The 15,012-nt window shown below is 36.6% G+C and overlaps 1 protein-coding gene across 4 annotated transcripts in view; it reads left to right on the plus strand.

The window, feature by feature from the left end:
- MBNL1 (muscleblind-like splicing regulator 1) overlaps positions 1 to 15,012 on the plus strand; it is a 222,235-nt gene that overhangs the window by 145,173 nt on the left and 62,050 nt on the right. The window contains exon 3 of one of the 4 annotated variants that reach the window (XM_011958974.1): positions 6,262 to 6,319. The exons of the other annotated variants lie outside the window; for them this stretch is intronic. Coding sequence (XP_011814364.1) covers positions 6,317 to 6,319 — 3 coding nt within the window. The 5' untranslated portion in view covers positions 6,262 to 6,316. The remainder of the gene's footprint in view (positions 1 to 6,261; positions 6,320 to 15,012) is intronic. 4 annotated transcript variants of the gene reach the window in all.

Raw genomic sequence — 15,012 nt, forward strand, 5'->3', positions numbered from 1 at the left:
ACGGTGTTTCACCATATTGGCCAGGCTGGTCTCGAACTCCTGACCTTGTGATCCGCCTGCTTCGGCCTCCCAAAGAACTTTTTTAAATTTATAACTTTTTTTAAAAAAAGTATTGACTCTTTTGTAATAACACTTAGCTTAAAATGCAAGCAGATTGCACAGCTGTACAAAAGCTTTTTATATCTTTAAGGCTTTTCTCTATTTTTTTTTTTTGTAAACCTTTGAAAACTAAGACACAAACATATATGTTATCTTAGGCTTACACAGGGTCAGGGCCATTCATATCAATGTCTTCTTCACTCCACATCTTGTTCCACTAGAAGGTCTTCAAGAATGGTAATATGCATGGAGCTGTCATCTCCTGTGATAACAATGCCTTCTTCTGGAATACCTCCTGACAGGCCTGCTGGAGGCTGTTTTACAGTTAACTTTTTTTTTAATAATTAGAGTAAGCTAATGATAAGTAGTATAGTAAATACACAAACCAGTAGCACAGTCATTTATTACCACGTTTTGTACTGTACATAATTGTATTATACTTTTATATGACTGGCGGTGCAGATTTGTTTACATCAGCATCACCACAAACACGTGAGTAATATATTGTGCTGTAGTGTCACTCAGTGATGAGAATTTTCAGCTCCATTATAATCTTAAAGAACCACTGTGAAATATGCAGTCTATCATTGACTGAACTGTCATTACATGGTGCATAGCTGTATATGTATGGATATTGATCTCTGTCTCTCTGCATGTGTGCGTGTGCGTGCATGTACACACACACACACTGATATAAGTGGGTTGTAGTCCTCTGGTGACTTAGGCCAAGATAGTGTTTGAAAATGAAATGCTATACCTTCTTTATTGTAATAGCAAATCAAAGCTAAATGGCAGTAAAACTCTTACTGGACTGGGATAATTGATGCAGGGAGAGGGTCACAGGGCACAGGCAAGAATTCCTTTGCCCTAAAGACTGCACAGTAGCAAAGCAGAAGCAGCACGTTGTGAAAAGACACAGCTTAACTAGAACAATGCATAAAAGCCTTTGAAGTGCCCTGATGTGAGAGTGAGACTAGAAAACTTTCATTTAACAAATCTAGATAAACTTATAATAAGAACAACAGCTAAACTCTGCCCGTGTTCTCTAGGTGCTAGGTATTGACTTTACACAAATGTCCGTTTAAATCCTCTTATATAACCTTATCAGGGAGATAGTATAGTTATTCCCATTTTATTGATGAGGAAACAGAGGTTTAGAGGATTAAGTGCTATGTACAAGGCCACAGGGCTGGCAAATGGCAAAACTGGGATTTGAACCTGAATACATCTTTCTGCTTTTTGAGTTCCTACTCTTAACCACTCTCTCCTTTTTCAGTTTTAAAAGAATGTTGCAGCATAATATTACATATTAAGTTGCCCTTTCTTAGATAAATTAAAACCTTACCTAAAATGAATAATGATTCTAAGTTTGAACCATGAAATCTTCATAGCAAGGACAGATGTTATGTAACTGCTTAAACTTCTGTTCACAGATTTTTGACACTACCATTCAAATTTATGACCTTTTTACATTTTCGTTTTTTCTTCCAGCTTCTCATACCTATAAACCTTCCTCCTTTTGACCTTGTTATTTGCATTTGAAAACTTGGTCCATAAGGCTTTCCTGAAAATCACATGGAAAGCAGTATTTCATACAGCTCCAGAAAACTTTTGGAAGGAAGACTGACAGTGTTGGGGGCTTAATTCTGCATGCTTCCTTATTCTCTGCATTTAGCTCCTGCCTGACATGTGCAGCATATTGCTAAACACGTGCCAGATGTTATTGTAGTGATATTTTCTATAGAAAACACCTTGGTATAATTCAAGATGAAAAATAGAGTATACATGAGAGGTGAAAAGGCAAATTTGATGATTAAAGTGCTGACATCCCAGTTGGAAGCACTGAGAAGTACATTCAATTGCCTCTGGCTTGCTGAATCTGTTTGTCTATCCCGTACCCACCCCCATCTCACAGGGCTAACAGGGAAGCACATTTTGAAAATTCTGATGAATGCATTCCAATTCTATTTTGGTGGGAAAGGCTGAGTTTGCAGGGAATTGGTAGTAAGGTATTGGCACTTTCTTTGTTTCTATAATATCAATAAATTAAAAATTGTCATTTCTTTTACTGAACATGGGTCTCAAATACAGAGCTCATGATTAAGTCCTGTCATTTTGTGCAAAAATAAAAAATATGCTTACATTATAGAGAAGCAGTTGAAATTTATAAATAGTAAGTAGTGGCATAAAGACTTCTTTTCTCTTTACATAGTGCAACATGAACAGAAATCTCAGCAAGAAGTACCTGAAGATGGGTCTTATTATTTTTTTAAATATAATCCCCTGCTTAGGTAACATTAGACATATGTTAATATATATTTCACTTATTTCTATGTAATACTTTTATTATCAATTTCAGAGCTCATTTCTGAGACAAAATTCAGAAGTAAAGTTGATATTAAAACCATTGGAGCGGTGTTAATGGAAGACAGAATTCAACAAATTGAGCCTTTTGTACATATTTACATTTCATGTGCTTTTTAAAAACTCAAAAAATGAATGGAATGCTTTTGAAAATCAGCATACTTATCCTACTTCTGCCTCTTTGAATAAACTACTATCCCAGAATTTCTACTTTTTAAAAGCAGCAACAAGAAGTAAAACAAAACATTCAAAGCCTTAGTGTTGAGATTTTGAATACTATATGTCCGTTTTAACATTTATTCTTAACCCTTTCTATTTTTGTCCTCCTTGGCAAAATTATGTAATAGCCTTAACTGCGTGAGCCATAATCTCCAGATGGGTAAGATACACACAAAGAAAGACAATATATTACAAAAGCACCTTTCAGAATATTCCATGTTCTGACAATACAAACACGTTCTGAAAGGTAGCTACTCCCACTTTTTTGCAGTAGTATCAGGGAAACTTTAAATGAGATGTAAAAATATTCCTGAGAAGTATTCTGAGTAGAAAATCCCAAAGGCCTTTTTTGTTGTTTTTAACAGGAAAACATGCTTGTACAGATGACTTGTTGAATTTTCTAGTTTTTAAAATGGTGTACAATTTGTTGCCTTGGATCCTAAGTTTCTAGAGTGCTGCTATCTTATTGCTTCAGGAGCCCAGAATCTCTTGCCAAGATGTCTCCCATAGGAAAGTACCAGAACTCCTTTACATAAACATCTCTGTCCTCTCACCCAGCCCTCCCTGGCCTGTCTCCTTGACTTCTGTCATTCCTCCCTGAAATCCCTTTTCCATGTATACCTGTTTTCTAGATAGTACTGAACTGCTGGAAAATAGACACTGTATTCCCAATAGACTGGGAGTAGAAGGAGCCCGTGGTCATTGAATGGCTTTTAAATCTGGAATGTAGGTTAGAATTAGCTTGCAGCTACAATCTATCTTAGAGAATTTCTTGATATCCAAGACTAATCCCAGGTATCAGATAACTTTTAACGGGCATGATAATTTTAGGCCTTTTACTTTCTGAGAATTGAATATACCCAAGAATAGCAGCAAAGAACTAAAAGTCTCTGGAACCGTACTGCAACACTGGGTGAGAAAGCCGTTGACTTACCTTCTTAAGGAAATGAATGGTAGGGTGAAATATGATTCAGGTCTGAGAGAATATCATTTGACTCTTAGCATCCCAGCTTTATTTGTACCTCTTTTTGAGAGTGTTTCTCCTGAAGTTACCTTCCATTGATGTCTTCTATAACTAACTTTCTTTACCAATTGGAATTGCATTTTGTATTTCTTTTTCTATCCTGCATTATTCAGCATGATGATAGGCAAGTAGATACCTAATATATATTTATTAATGGATAAATGTAAATAGAGTATGAACAACATGTGGATATATGTTCCCCTTTCCTATGTGTGAGCTATAGTTGGCACAGTGAATTTTAGTATTATGTATTTTACTAGTTCTTTGTAGAAATTGTTTTCTCAAAGGTAATTTCTTTATCACTTTTAGTAGGAGATATGAAATTATTTTAAATATTTTTTTTCTGAGAACTCTACTGGAAAAATAGTGTCTAATTTATTAAGCTGTTCCAGCAGTTATGGAGAGTAACCGATTTAGTTATAAACCTGTTTTTATCACTGACACTCAGTTCATCCTACATGGTTTTCTAAAACGAACCTACCATTTTCAAAACCAAGATTGTTGGATAAATTTTCTTCACAATTTCATCCAGAGTGAGAATTACTGAGACAGCAGTAATATTTTGAGGGCAAAACCAAATTTTTCCAAAGAGTAACAGATAACATTGTTTATAATTTGCAAAATAGTCATAGTCAATTAGTGTGAAATACATATTTTAACTTAATGTGTACTGTGATGAAAGCTATAAGAAGTCTGTCTGACTATATTTATATACAGTGAGAAGAGTCTTCCACAGACTGTTTGCTTAATTGCTGCATTTTTAAACACCACTAGCTATTTGAATTTCAGTTTGACACTGTTTGAGTTCTGAATATAGCCTGCCAAGTCTGTTTATACGGTACATATGCATCATGCAGATGTCTCCGATACCTTAATTGTTCTGTGACCTTGTACAAATTATTTAATTTCACAGGATGTCTGAATCCTTGTCAGCAAAGTGGGGAGTAACAGTACTGCTGTTATAGAATCCTTGACACAATTATGTGAGATTTAGTCTTTATTTAGCACTCTGTGGCACACTGTAAGCTAGGTGAAACAGAGCCCCTGCCCTCACGGACCTTATTCCCTAGTGCAGGAATTAGTCGATAAATAAACACATAAATAAGCAACGTAATTACAGGCATGACAAGTAGTATACAGAAAATAAACAGGGACAAGTGTCAGATGAATCCTGACTCTGGGAGACCTTTAGATGGGTATTATGTCCACTACTCTTTTGGAAGAGCGTAAACAATAAATGGTAATTTTCTCCCTTCATCATCCATAGTTAATTTTTTTACCCCCCCAAGAAGGAGCCTGGCTCTATCGCCAGGGCGGAGTGCAGTGGAGCGATGTCGGCTCACTGCAATCTCTACCTCCCAGGTTCAAGTGATTCCCCTGCCTCAGCCTCCCGAGTAGCTGGGACCATAAACACGCACCACCACGCCAGGCTAATTTTTGTTTGTATTTTAGTAGAGACGGGTTTTACCATGTTGGCTGGGATGGTCTTGATCCTCTGACCTCGTGATCCACCCGCCTTGGCCTCCTCAAGTGCTGGCATTACAGGCGTGAGCCACCATGCCCAGCCTTCAGCTTTTATTTAATTATTATATTCACAGTCTATAAAACAAAAATATGGATAAGTAGTTTTTATCCTATGAGAAATATTTTTCAAGTTTAAGATTTCATAGCAAATATATTATTGCTTCAAGGTTAATGGAGTGACTAGTACATTTTCATTATTTTGTAGCATAATATAAATTATTTTAAACTTTTTGTTCAGATGCAGGCCAACTGTTATGCTGTTTATCAAATGATAGTGCTAATTAATGTTGGTCTGTTTTTTCTTCTCAACCATTTTGGTGCTGTATTTCCCAGAAGACATTTGTTTGCTAGCTTACCTTGCTATCCTACTTGAACAATTTAGGCAGCTGTTTTGTCTTGGATTGTTAGGTCCTATATAACCAGACAATCAGTCATTACTCTTGAATTCTCTTAATGAGTGCAGTCTTTCTGTATCCTTAGGTCATCTTCACTAAGGAGTATCTTCCTGAAATCCAAGTAGGCCTCCACAAGAGCATTTGATGGATGGATTATCTTTGCTTGTGTTGTAGAGTTCTTAACCTGGCATTGATGTTACTTTCGCTTAACTCTTGTGTTAACTCTTAACGTCCCCTGAACAAAGCCTTTACCCCAACCAGATTGCTTTAGCCACTGTCTGTTGCCTAGCTGGAATGTTGCCACCTGTGTGGTTGTAGTTACTGCCATTTTACCTATCAGGCCCTCGTGGCTTTAATTAAGTCAGCTGTGTTATAGAGCAGGGGTCCCCAACCCTGGGCCACACAGCAGGAGGTGAGTGGCAGTGAGTGGATGAAGCTTCATCTCTATTTACAGCTGCTCCCCATTGCTGGCATTACCACCTGAGTTCTGCCTCCTATTATATCAGTGACGGTGGCGCTGGATTCTCATAGGAGCGTGAACCCTATTGTGAAGTGTGCATGCGAGGGATATAGGTTGGAGATGCTTTATGAGAATCTGATGCCCGATGATCAGTCACTGTCTCCTGTCACCCCCAGATAGGACCATCTAGTTGCAGGAAAACAAGCTCAGGGCTCCCACTGATTCTACTCTATGGTGAGTGTTATAATTATTTTGTTATATATTACAATGTAATAATAATAGAAATAAAGTACGTAATAAATGTAATGCATGTGAATCATCCCAAAACCATTCCCCACTCCACCACCACCAATCCAGGGAAGAACTGTCTTCCATGAGGCTGATCCCTGGTGCCAAAAAAGTTGGGGACCACTGTTATAGAAGACATAATCCTCAGACTCGATATCAGACCTGATTTGCTACTGTGTGATCTTAGGCAAGTCATTTCACCTCTCTGAGCTTTAATTCCCTCGTTGGCGTAATATAGTTAGTACACTTAACTCATATCATCATTTCAGGTTAATTGAATATACTTTTGAAAGTCCTCCACTCCTAGTCTGTCATTCCTCTGCATTTTTTTCCAACCCGGTTTCACAGCACACTTCATATTAACAGTCATCTATTTTCTGTAATATATCCTGTATTAAGCTTTATTGCTGCCCTACCTTGACCCTATTCCACCTTTTCTTCTGTTTTATGTTTGTTTTTGTTTTGTTTTTTGGTAGATTGTCAGATAACAGGGAGAGATAAATTAAGATTCTCAAAAAAGTTTGGGATTACCTGTTTATTGTAATGAACCATTTTTTCAATTGCTTGAAGAGTATTTAGGATAAATGAAGTACAAGAAATGGTCTGTATGAATTAACAATTTCTTTTTCATGATGAACCCGTAGAAATATTTTAAAGAAAAACTCACGGGGGTATAGCATGTTCCTAAGTGTAACATTGGGAGAACAACACAAAAGGAAAAAATGACAGAAATATACTGATGGGAAGTAGTAAGCTGGGAGGAGAATACAAAGAGAAAATATAGTAATTCTGTGCTATTGACACATGTAATAGGATGTGATGTACTACTAAAACGGATTGTCTAATCTGAAAGTTTCTCCGGCTTAAAAAAATCTTGGAGATAAGAACATTGGCATTCCATTCTAAGACCTGCTAGGTTTCAAATGATTGAGAATATGTTTTTTTTTTAATTATTATTATTATTATTATACTTTAAGTTCTGGGATAACATGTGCAGAACGTGCAGGTTTGTTACATAGGTGTACACATGCCATGGTGGTTTGCTGCACCCATTAACCCGTCACATACATTAGGTATGTCTTCTAATGCTATTCCTCTGCTAGCCCCGCTCCCCCTGACAGGCCCTGGTGTGCGATTTTCGCCTCCCTGTGTCCATGTGTTCTGATTGTTCAACTTCTACTTACAAGTGAGAATATGCTGTGTTTGGTTTTCTGTTCATGTGTTAGTTTGCTGAGAATGATGATTTCCAGCTTCATCCATGTCCCTGCAAAGGACATGAACTCATCCTTTTTTATGACTGCATAGTATTCCATGGTATATGGAAATGTGCCACATTTTCTTTATCTATGTTTTAAGCATAAATAATAAAGCACTGATAATCTGTAAACTTTACTTGAATCTGTTTAAAGTATTTCTTGGTCCTTTCACAGTAGTCTTTAATATTTCCTTAAAATAACCCTATTTACTAATATAAATATTTTCCTACTGTGTCATGTGAGCTCCAATGCTTTTACCAATTCACACAAGGGGAGGAACCTTCCCCCTGCCATAAGCCAGTAAACTGTAGCAAAACCCAGTAGTCAGTAATGTGGAATACTGGTTTTGTTTGTGTAATTGGTTCATTTTATTGTCAGCTAATTTTCTACTCTTTCAGAGATTATTATTTAAAGCAAATTCACTTGCTAAATAGTCTTTTCAAACCACAATTTATTCATTTATATTTTTTCACAATTTGTTTTTAAAAAATCAAACCAAAAACAGTTGCCCAACTACAGCACAAAAGAAATGTAAATTCAGAGCCACATTTTAAAAATGAAGTTTGACATTATTTTGAATTATGGGTAAGTGCTATGAAACAAGATACGCATAAGTTTGGAAACAGGCAAAAATAGTTGCATGTAGAGACTGAGCCCTGTTTGGATAACATAGAACTTAGTCATACAATTATGATTTTTGAAACAGTTTCAGAACAGTTGTTAGACCCATCTACTCATTCTTTCTCTTTATGTTAGTGCATGTAATATATTAGTGTAGCACAATTTTTTTTAAATTAAAAAAAAAAAGACCTTTCATGTTTGAATTCAGGATAGGTTAGGATTCTTTTAGGGTGCATAGTAAATTATTGTTTTTAAATATTGTGGCTGAATATGTCACATTCAAAAAACATACATTAAAATTATCAACTCCTAGTAGAATCAAATGAAGCAAAGATATGGGGTGTATGTGTGTTAGTATGCATTAGAAAAGGAGTAAAGTGGGAGATTATGAAAGATGGGTCTGAGATTATTATCTGGAGAATGGTAAAGTCTGTGTTACCTCTTGCTTGGACTGTTAACATAATTACTTAATTGGTCTCCCCTTTCCAGGCTCTTAGCCTCTTCAAGTCCTCTTACATTCTTGTCTGAGGAATTCATGAAGTACAGCTTTGCTGATTTCCTTTCCACCCTATTCACTGGCTCTTTCTGGCTTACAAAAGGAAGTAGACAATCTTTAATACAGTATTTGAAACCTTCCCCAAGCTAGACTTTTCTAGGTCCTTTTTCAAACTTGTTTCCCACTGCTCTTATGACAGATTTATTACTTGTCACTAATGCCCCAATGTATATTTCCTCTACCTAGATACCTTTTCCAACTCTTCATATATGAATTTAGCTTCTTTTTTGAAGCTATTATCTGATACTTCTAAATGGAAATAGTCCCCTTGTCTTTAAAAATTACAAGAACTCTATCTGAATGTCTTTTGTGACACTATTTGCCCTATAGCCTTATATTCTATTAATAGCTATTTATATGCATGCCTGTTTCCTTTCTTAGGATAGGGTTCTAGTTCATTTTGTGTTTCCACTGTCCCATAGCACAATGCACATGAGAGGTCTCATCATACAGTAGGTGAATAAATATACAAATGAGCTGTTCTGAAATTTAGTATAAAGTATATTCAAGGTGAGACCACTTCTGCCTGCCTTGCCTTGCCTTCTTCTTCCTTCTTTATTCCTTCATCCTTCTTCCTTCTTCCTTCCCTCCCCCTCCTCCTGTTTCTTTTGTCTCATCCATTATTACCTTTTTTCTCCTAGCTTAATTGTTCTGCTTTCTCGTTTGCATCTGTGTCTACACATACTGTATTTCTGACCTAGATATCTAGCTCTTCTACAACAATTTCAGAAAGTAGGTATACTCTGGTATTATTCTAAGAAAAACAAAAGAGATTGCTTATTTAATTTTTTTTTTTTTTTCTTTTTGAGACAGGCTCTTGCTGTGTCACCCAGGCAGGAGTACAGTAGTGCTCACTGCAGCCTCAACTTCTTGGGCTCAAGCAATTCTCCCAAGTAGCTGGGACCACAGATGTGTGCCACCACATCTGCCTAATTTTTTTCTGTTTTTTATAGACATGGGTTCTCACTATATAGTCTCAAGCATCTGAGCTGAAGTGACCCTCCCATCTCTGCCTCCCAAAGTACTGGGATTCAGGCATGAGCCGCTGCGCCCAGCCATTCTTGTTAATTTTTGATGACTTCTAATAGGAGAAGCACATTATAATTTTCATTTTCCATCTCTATTGTAGTGAAATCATTTGTTTTATCTGAAAACAAGCAGGAATGACAAAGTTTTCCTCCAATCCCTAGATTATTTAGGCCACTTTCATTCTGGCTCCCAAATGGTGGAATGCATGCTGACCCTGATATTACTAGTACTTCCTAACTTCATAACTTAATATTGTCGGGACCTTACATGAGACATTTAACCTCTGGGAACTGCAGTTTCCTGATTTGTAGTATGAGGCTAATAAGAATACCTCGTGGGATTGCCATGAGGGTAAATGCTACATGTTATTGTGAGAGTTAATGGTAGACATTGTAATTACTTTTGAACAGGCCACTAAGGAGAGGATTCTACTGATAGTACTAATTGTCTTCCTAAACAAACAGCAGCAGTCCTGTTGAGACATCTTATCTCCTTACCTGAAAATTTATAATATGCCACTTTACTTTTATAAACATTTACTGTAGCTATGAAATTTTTAACTTGAGCTTAGGCAACTTAAAATGGAGTTGTAAAAGCAATATTGTCAGGTTAACATAGGAACTGCCTAAGACCTCTAGCCCTCAATGGGTGATAAGAAAGCTAAATTGTATAGAATCTATTATTACTTACCTAATTTGCTATAAATAACACTGATAATACACTCTTTCTTAAGTGTACTATGTATGTTGAGTATATTTTTAAAAGAATAAGGGCTCTCAAGGGTTACATTGATACTGTGGATCTCTTATCCCCCCTCTTCCCTTGAAATCTTTTCTTTCTTGTGAACGACTTGTTTAGAAATAACCCTGTGATTATGCAGGTGTTGCTGGTCCTGAGACCCTGTCCAGGATTATATGCCCAAAGGAACAAAGGACAGTAGCTTTTTATGCCATCCATTGCACTTCAGTGCTCTTTTCCCCAGTGTATATGAAATGAGCTGTTTGGAAAAGGGATAATTTAAAACAGAAGTATCAGTTAACTGACAGTCAGATAACATTAGCAGTTATCTTGAAGTCACTGGCAAAAACAAAGTTTAAAAAAACTCTGGAAAAGGTTGTGGTTGGTAACTGAGAATGTGTATTAGTATATGTAAACCAACCTGTGGTCTTCAGAGTAGCCGTCATTAGAATCATCTGGGGAGCCTTTAAAATACACTTATGCCTGGGACCCAGCCAAAACTATCTAAATGAGAATTTCTGGGAGTGGAGGCTGGATGTAGGAATTTTTTTTTATAATATAACAGTCATGGTCAAGGACCAGTTACTAAGGCTTTACAGTATTGTCAAGTGATGTGATAGATGGGACACCCAGAAATGCCCGTCTGTCTCTTATTCATTCTACAAACATTTATTTAAAATGCTTAGGTTGCCAAAATATATAATTCCTAATCAAGAACGGTAGACAGACTTGTAGAAATTACCTATAATATAGCTTGGCAGGTGCTGAATTCACTACTGTGAGTTTATTCTACTTCGCAAGAAAAGAAGGAAAGGACGAAGGGAGGGAAAATGAAAGAAAATTTCCTTAGTAAGTGACATTTGAAAAGGGTCACTTCTCATAATCAAATGTAACCTATTAAAGTGATTAAACCTATTAAACCTTTTAATATCAACTCCTTTTAAAAACAGATGCCGAGTTTCTTAATGGTAAGTGAAATGAGCATGAGTTGATTCTTACTTTGGTTTGAGGAAAGCTTTGTCACAGCTACTCTAGGAGCTACTGTTTCTTGGACACAATTTCCCAAGTGAAGGTACGGCTTGCACATGGAGTTTTTAGTACCTGCATAAGGGCATGTAGCTAGCGGGTGAGAGAGCTACAATGAACACAGGTCTCATTGGTTCCTGGATATGTGTTCTTTCATTGCACCAAACTATACTATAGTCCAGTGAAAGAGGCTTCGTTTGGGTTAATTAAAAGAGATTCACTAGAAGCTTCATTTGGGTTAATTCATTAAAGGAGATTTACTAGAGGCTTTCTTGGTTAGTTCATTAAAGGAGGTTTTAATTTGATGGTGAGCTGGCAAACTCTGACAAAAGGAATGTTGAAGGAACAGGAGAAAAGGATGCTTTCAAGCATCTCTGGAGAAATTGACCTGGATGACGGGAACCAGGGGTTGCAAGGTAAAGAATGTGCTAGGAGAGGGAGAGCAGCCTGGTCATTTTCGTTTTCTGAGTACCAGACCATAATTGAGGCCCCTGTATATATTCCCCCATTTAATATTCACGTCATCCCCAGCCTGGTATTCTTATCTTCATTTTCGTGGAAGAGGAAGTTACAATTCAGTGAGGTTGAATAATTAACCCAAAGTCTCACTACTCATAAATATCAAAATTGGGACTTGAACAAGCAACTTTCTGATTTCAGTTCATGTGATTTTTAACCATTGAGCTGGAACTTTATTGCTCTTTCTGTGTCAACTCCTGGGACTGTCTCTGTGCTTACCTCTAAGGCTTGTGTATATGAGAAGCTTACAAGCTTAGGATACAGTTACATCCAACAGGTGACCATATTTCTTACTTAGGTGGGAGCAGAGCCACAAATTCATACTTGGATAACAGTAGTAAGCAGTTAACTGAGAAAAGGAGTAAATGGTAGAAGACTAAAATATATTTGAATGAAGAAAAAAATGGGGCTATTGTATGTCAGTTTATGGACCCTGAAGAAGATGCAAAAGGAATGTTTGAGAACTGTTTTATTGGACAGAATATCCTATATTCTGAAATACTGTCAGGACTCATTCACTTGGTAAACACTTACGGGGTTTTCTTGGCCTGATATAGGCTGTAGGCATGAGCCTCCTCTGGAGACTGTCACCAGGAAAGGAAGATGTGCAAACAGTGCCCAGTATTAGGAGAGGAACATATACAAAATACAAAGGAAGATACAACAACTATTTCTAACAAAAATCACCTGCTTTCAGCACAGGTAGAGAGTGTAGAAATCACAGATATATTCCTTTACTGACTTTAATGCACCCAAGCAGAGTGTTTAGCAGATCTGGGCTTTCAGCCTAAATGTTGTTGATATGATAGCAAGAAAAAAAAAAAAACACCATGTGACAACCGTCTGTGCTTTTCCCTCTCGCGTTCACATTCTGGATTGTTTAAAAAAAAAAAAAAGCTGTGTTGCCATGGCTAACGCTCCTGTGAGGCCCAACATCTCCATACTTTTCATCTTAACTAAGCACTTAAGAATATACAGCTTCTGATTGCCATTTAGAACAGAGCACCTTGTGATGACTAAGCTCTTTCAAGTAGTTATGCTTAATGTGATGGCTTCAATACCCTTTGCCATATAGACTAATCTGTAGATACCTGGTACAAGTTCCATAGTTTATAGTTATCTATTTTTATTTATTTGTATGTTTATTGTTACTATGGATCTTTTTCTGAAAAACTATTCAAGGATACTAGACACACACTGTATGTGAAATGTTTCTAAAAATTCTGAGACTTTTCTATTTTATTCTCAGTGGTAATTTTTAGGTAGTTTGTTGAGTGTTACTTTAGATGTTTGGGGAACTGCCCTAGAAAACCAGTGGAATTCTCTAGGTATGGGAGTGGAGTGCAGAGGAGGAGACAGGCTCAGATAACCTGGTGTTGTGATACTGCTTTTCTTGCCTCAAGAGATTTTCTTTACCCTTACTGCTTATGCTGCTGCAGTCAGCATGCAATAGAAACATGTTCTGGGCTCATGAGCCAATTGTCTTTCCCCTTGCTACTGCCTCAAGTCTGAGAGAGCTGATGGCAGTGCACAATTTTAGCAAATTGTCATGGGCAGGGGGGTGGGGCAGGGAGGGGAGTGTTTTCCCCATGGGGACAGAGCCAGTGTCATTGAGCACATTTTGTTCAAGTACAAAGTTGATCTGTCTGAAGGAGACTGTGGTCAGCAGTAGTGAGGACCTTTATTGCCTCACCTTTTCTTCGTGCTCTGTCATTGTTTATGTGAAGCAGTAGCATTTAATGGCTGGACTTGAGGCAGAATTTGTGAGGTGAGAAAGTGACAGTGTTTGTTTTTCAGTTAGGGAATCCCACAGGCTTACAAAGGAGTGCCAATGAAAAGTTAGGAAAAAGAAAGGGTCTTTGCATTTGGCAAAGACAATGCAGAGCAGTGTAATATGTCATAATTTCTGTATGTAAATGGCAGCCAAAATTTTAGACATCTGTTACAGTTTAGAAAATTATTTAAGCACTAATTATATGCTTAATATATGCTGTGCCATCTAGAAGGCTGAGTAGACTTCAGTGGAAGAGTTACGGTGGAAATATTGACATAAGTTGTTGGAAACATATTACATAATATTATACTTTGAAATTTATCATGACTAAATAAGTGTTATCACTATAGAGATGTAAAAACAGGGTTTACTTCCCTTTACTTGTAGGGATATGTGGGCTCTAGCAGGTACAAATACAGCAAATGCCTCATATAAATACTAAGTAATGATGTTATTATTCTCAAGCTGACTTCACCAAAATGTTTTTCCTCTCTGATTTCCTTTAGTTACTTTTATATTTCTCAATAAAGACTTGCCCCTTAAAACATACCTTCCTATATTACTATAACTTTATATCTTTAATTTTATGTGTGTGTATGTATGTGTACATATATATGTATGTATATATACACACACAAAGATATATAACTTTTTCATTATATAATAGTTTTTAAATTGTTTTGTATGTAAATATAATATATAACTATATATAATACATTTTTCATTATTTGTGTTATATCCAAATTGAAGAGGCATGTCAGTGAAATATATAGATAATCCAAGAACCTCTTGCTTCACTAGGTTTCTTATTGAAGTGGATAATGTGAAGCAATATTTTAACTTCTTTGGTGTTCCATTGCTTAAAAATATTGTTGATCCTCTAAGACAGGTTCCTCTGAGGAAAAAAAAAAAATGACAAGTAAATTGAAATTTACAAAAGCATCTAAATTTTTCCCATTACACTTTGGAAATGCTATGTGGATTAGTCTTCTCCAAATTCAGTTGCTTACATTATGAAATATCTTTTCCTTTGCAGAACTCACAAGGGTTGAAGACTTCTATTAGGTTCTGACCTAGAGTCATCTGTTTCTAGTGTTAGCAGTCAATGATTAAATAAAAA

This window comes from Colobus angolensis, unplaced genomic scaffold (genome assembly GCF_000951035.1).
Source record: "Colobus angolensis palliatus isolate OR3802 unplaced genomic scaffold, Cang.pa_1.0 Scaffold48, whole genome shotgun sequence".
NCBI lineage: Eukaryota > Metazoa > Chordata > Mammalia > Primates > Cercopithecidae > Colobus > Colobus angolensis.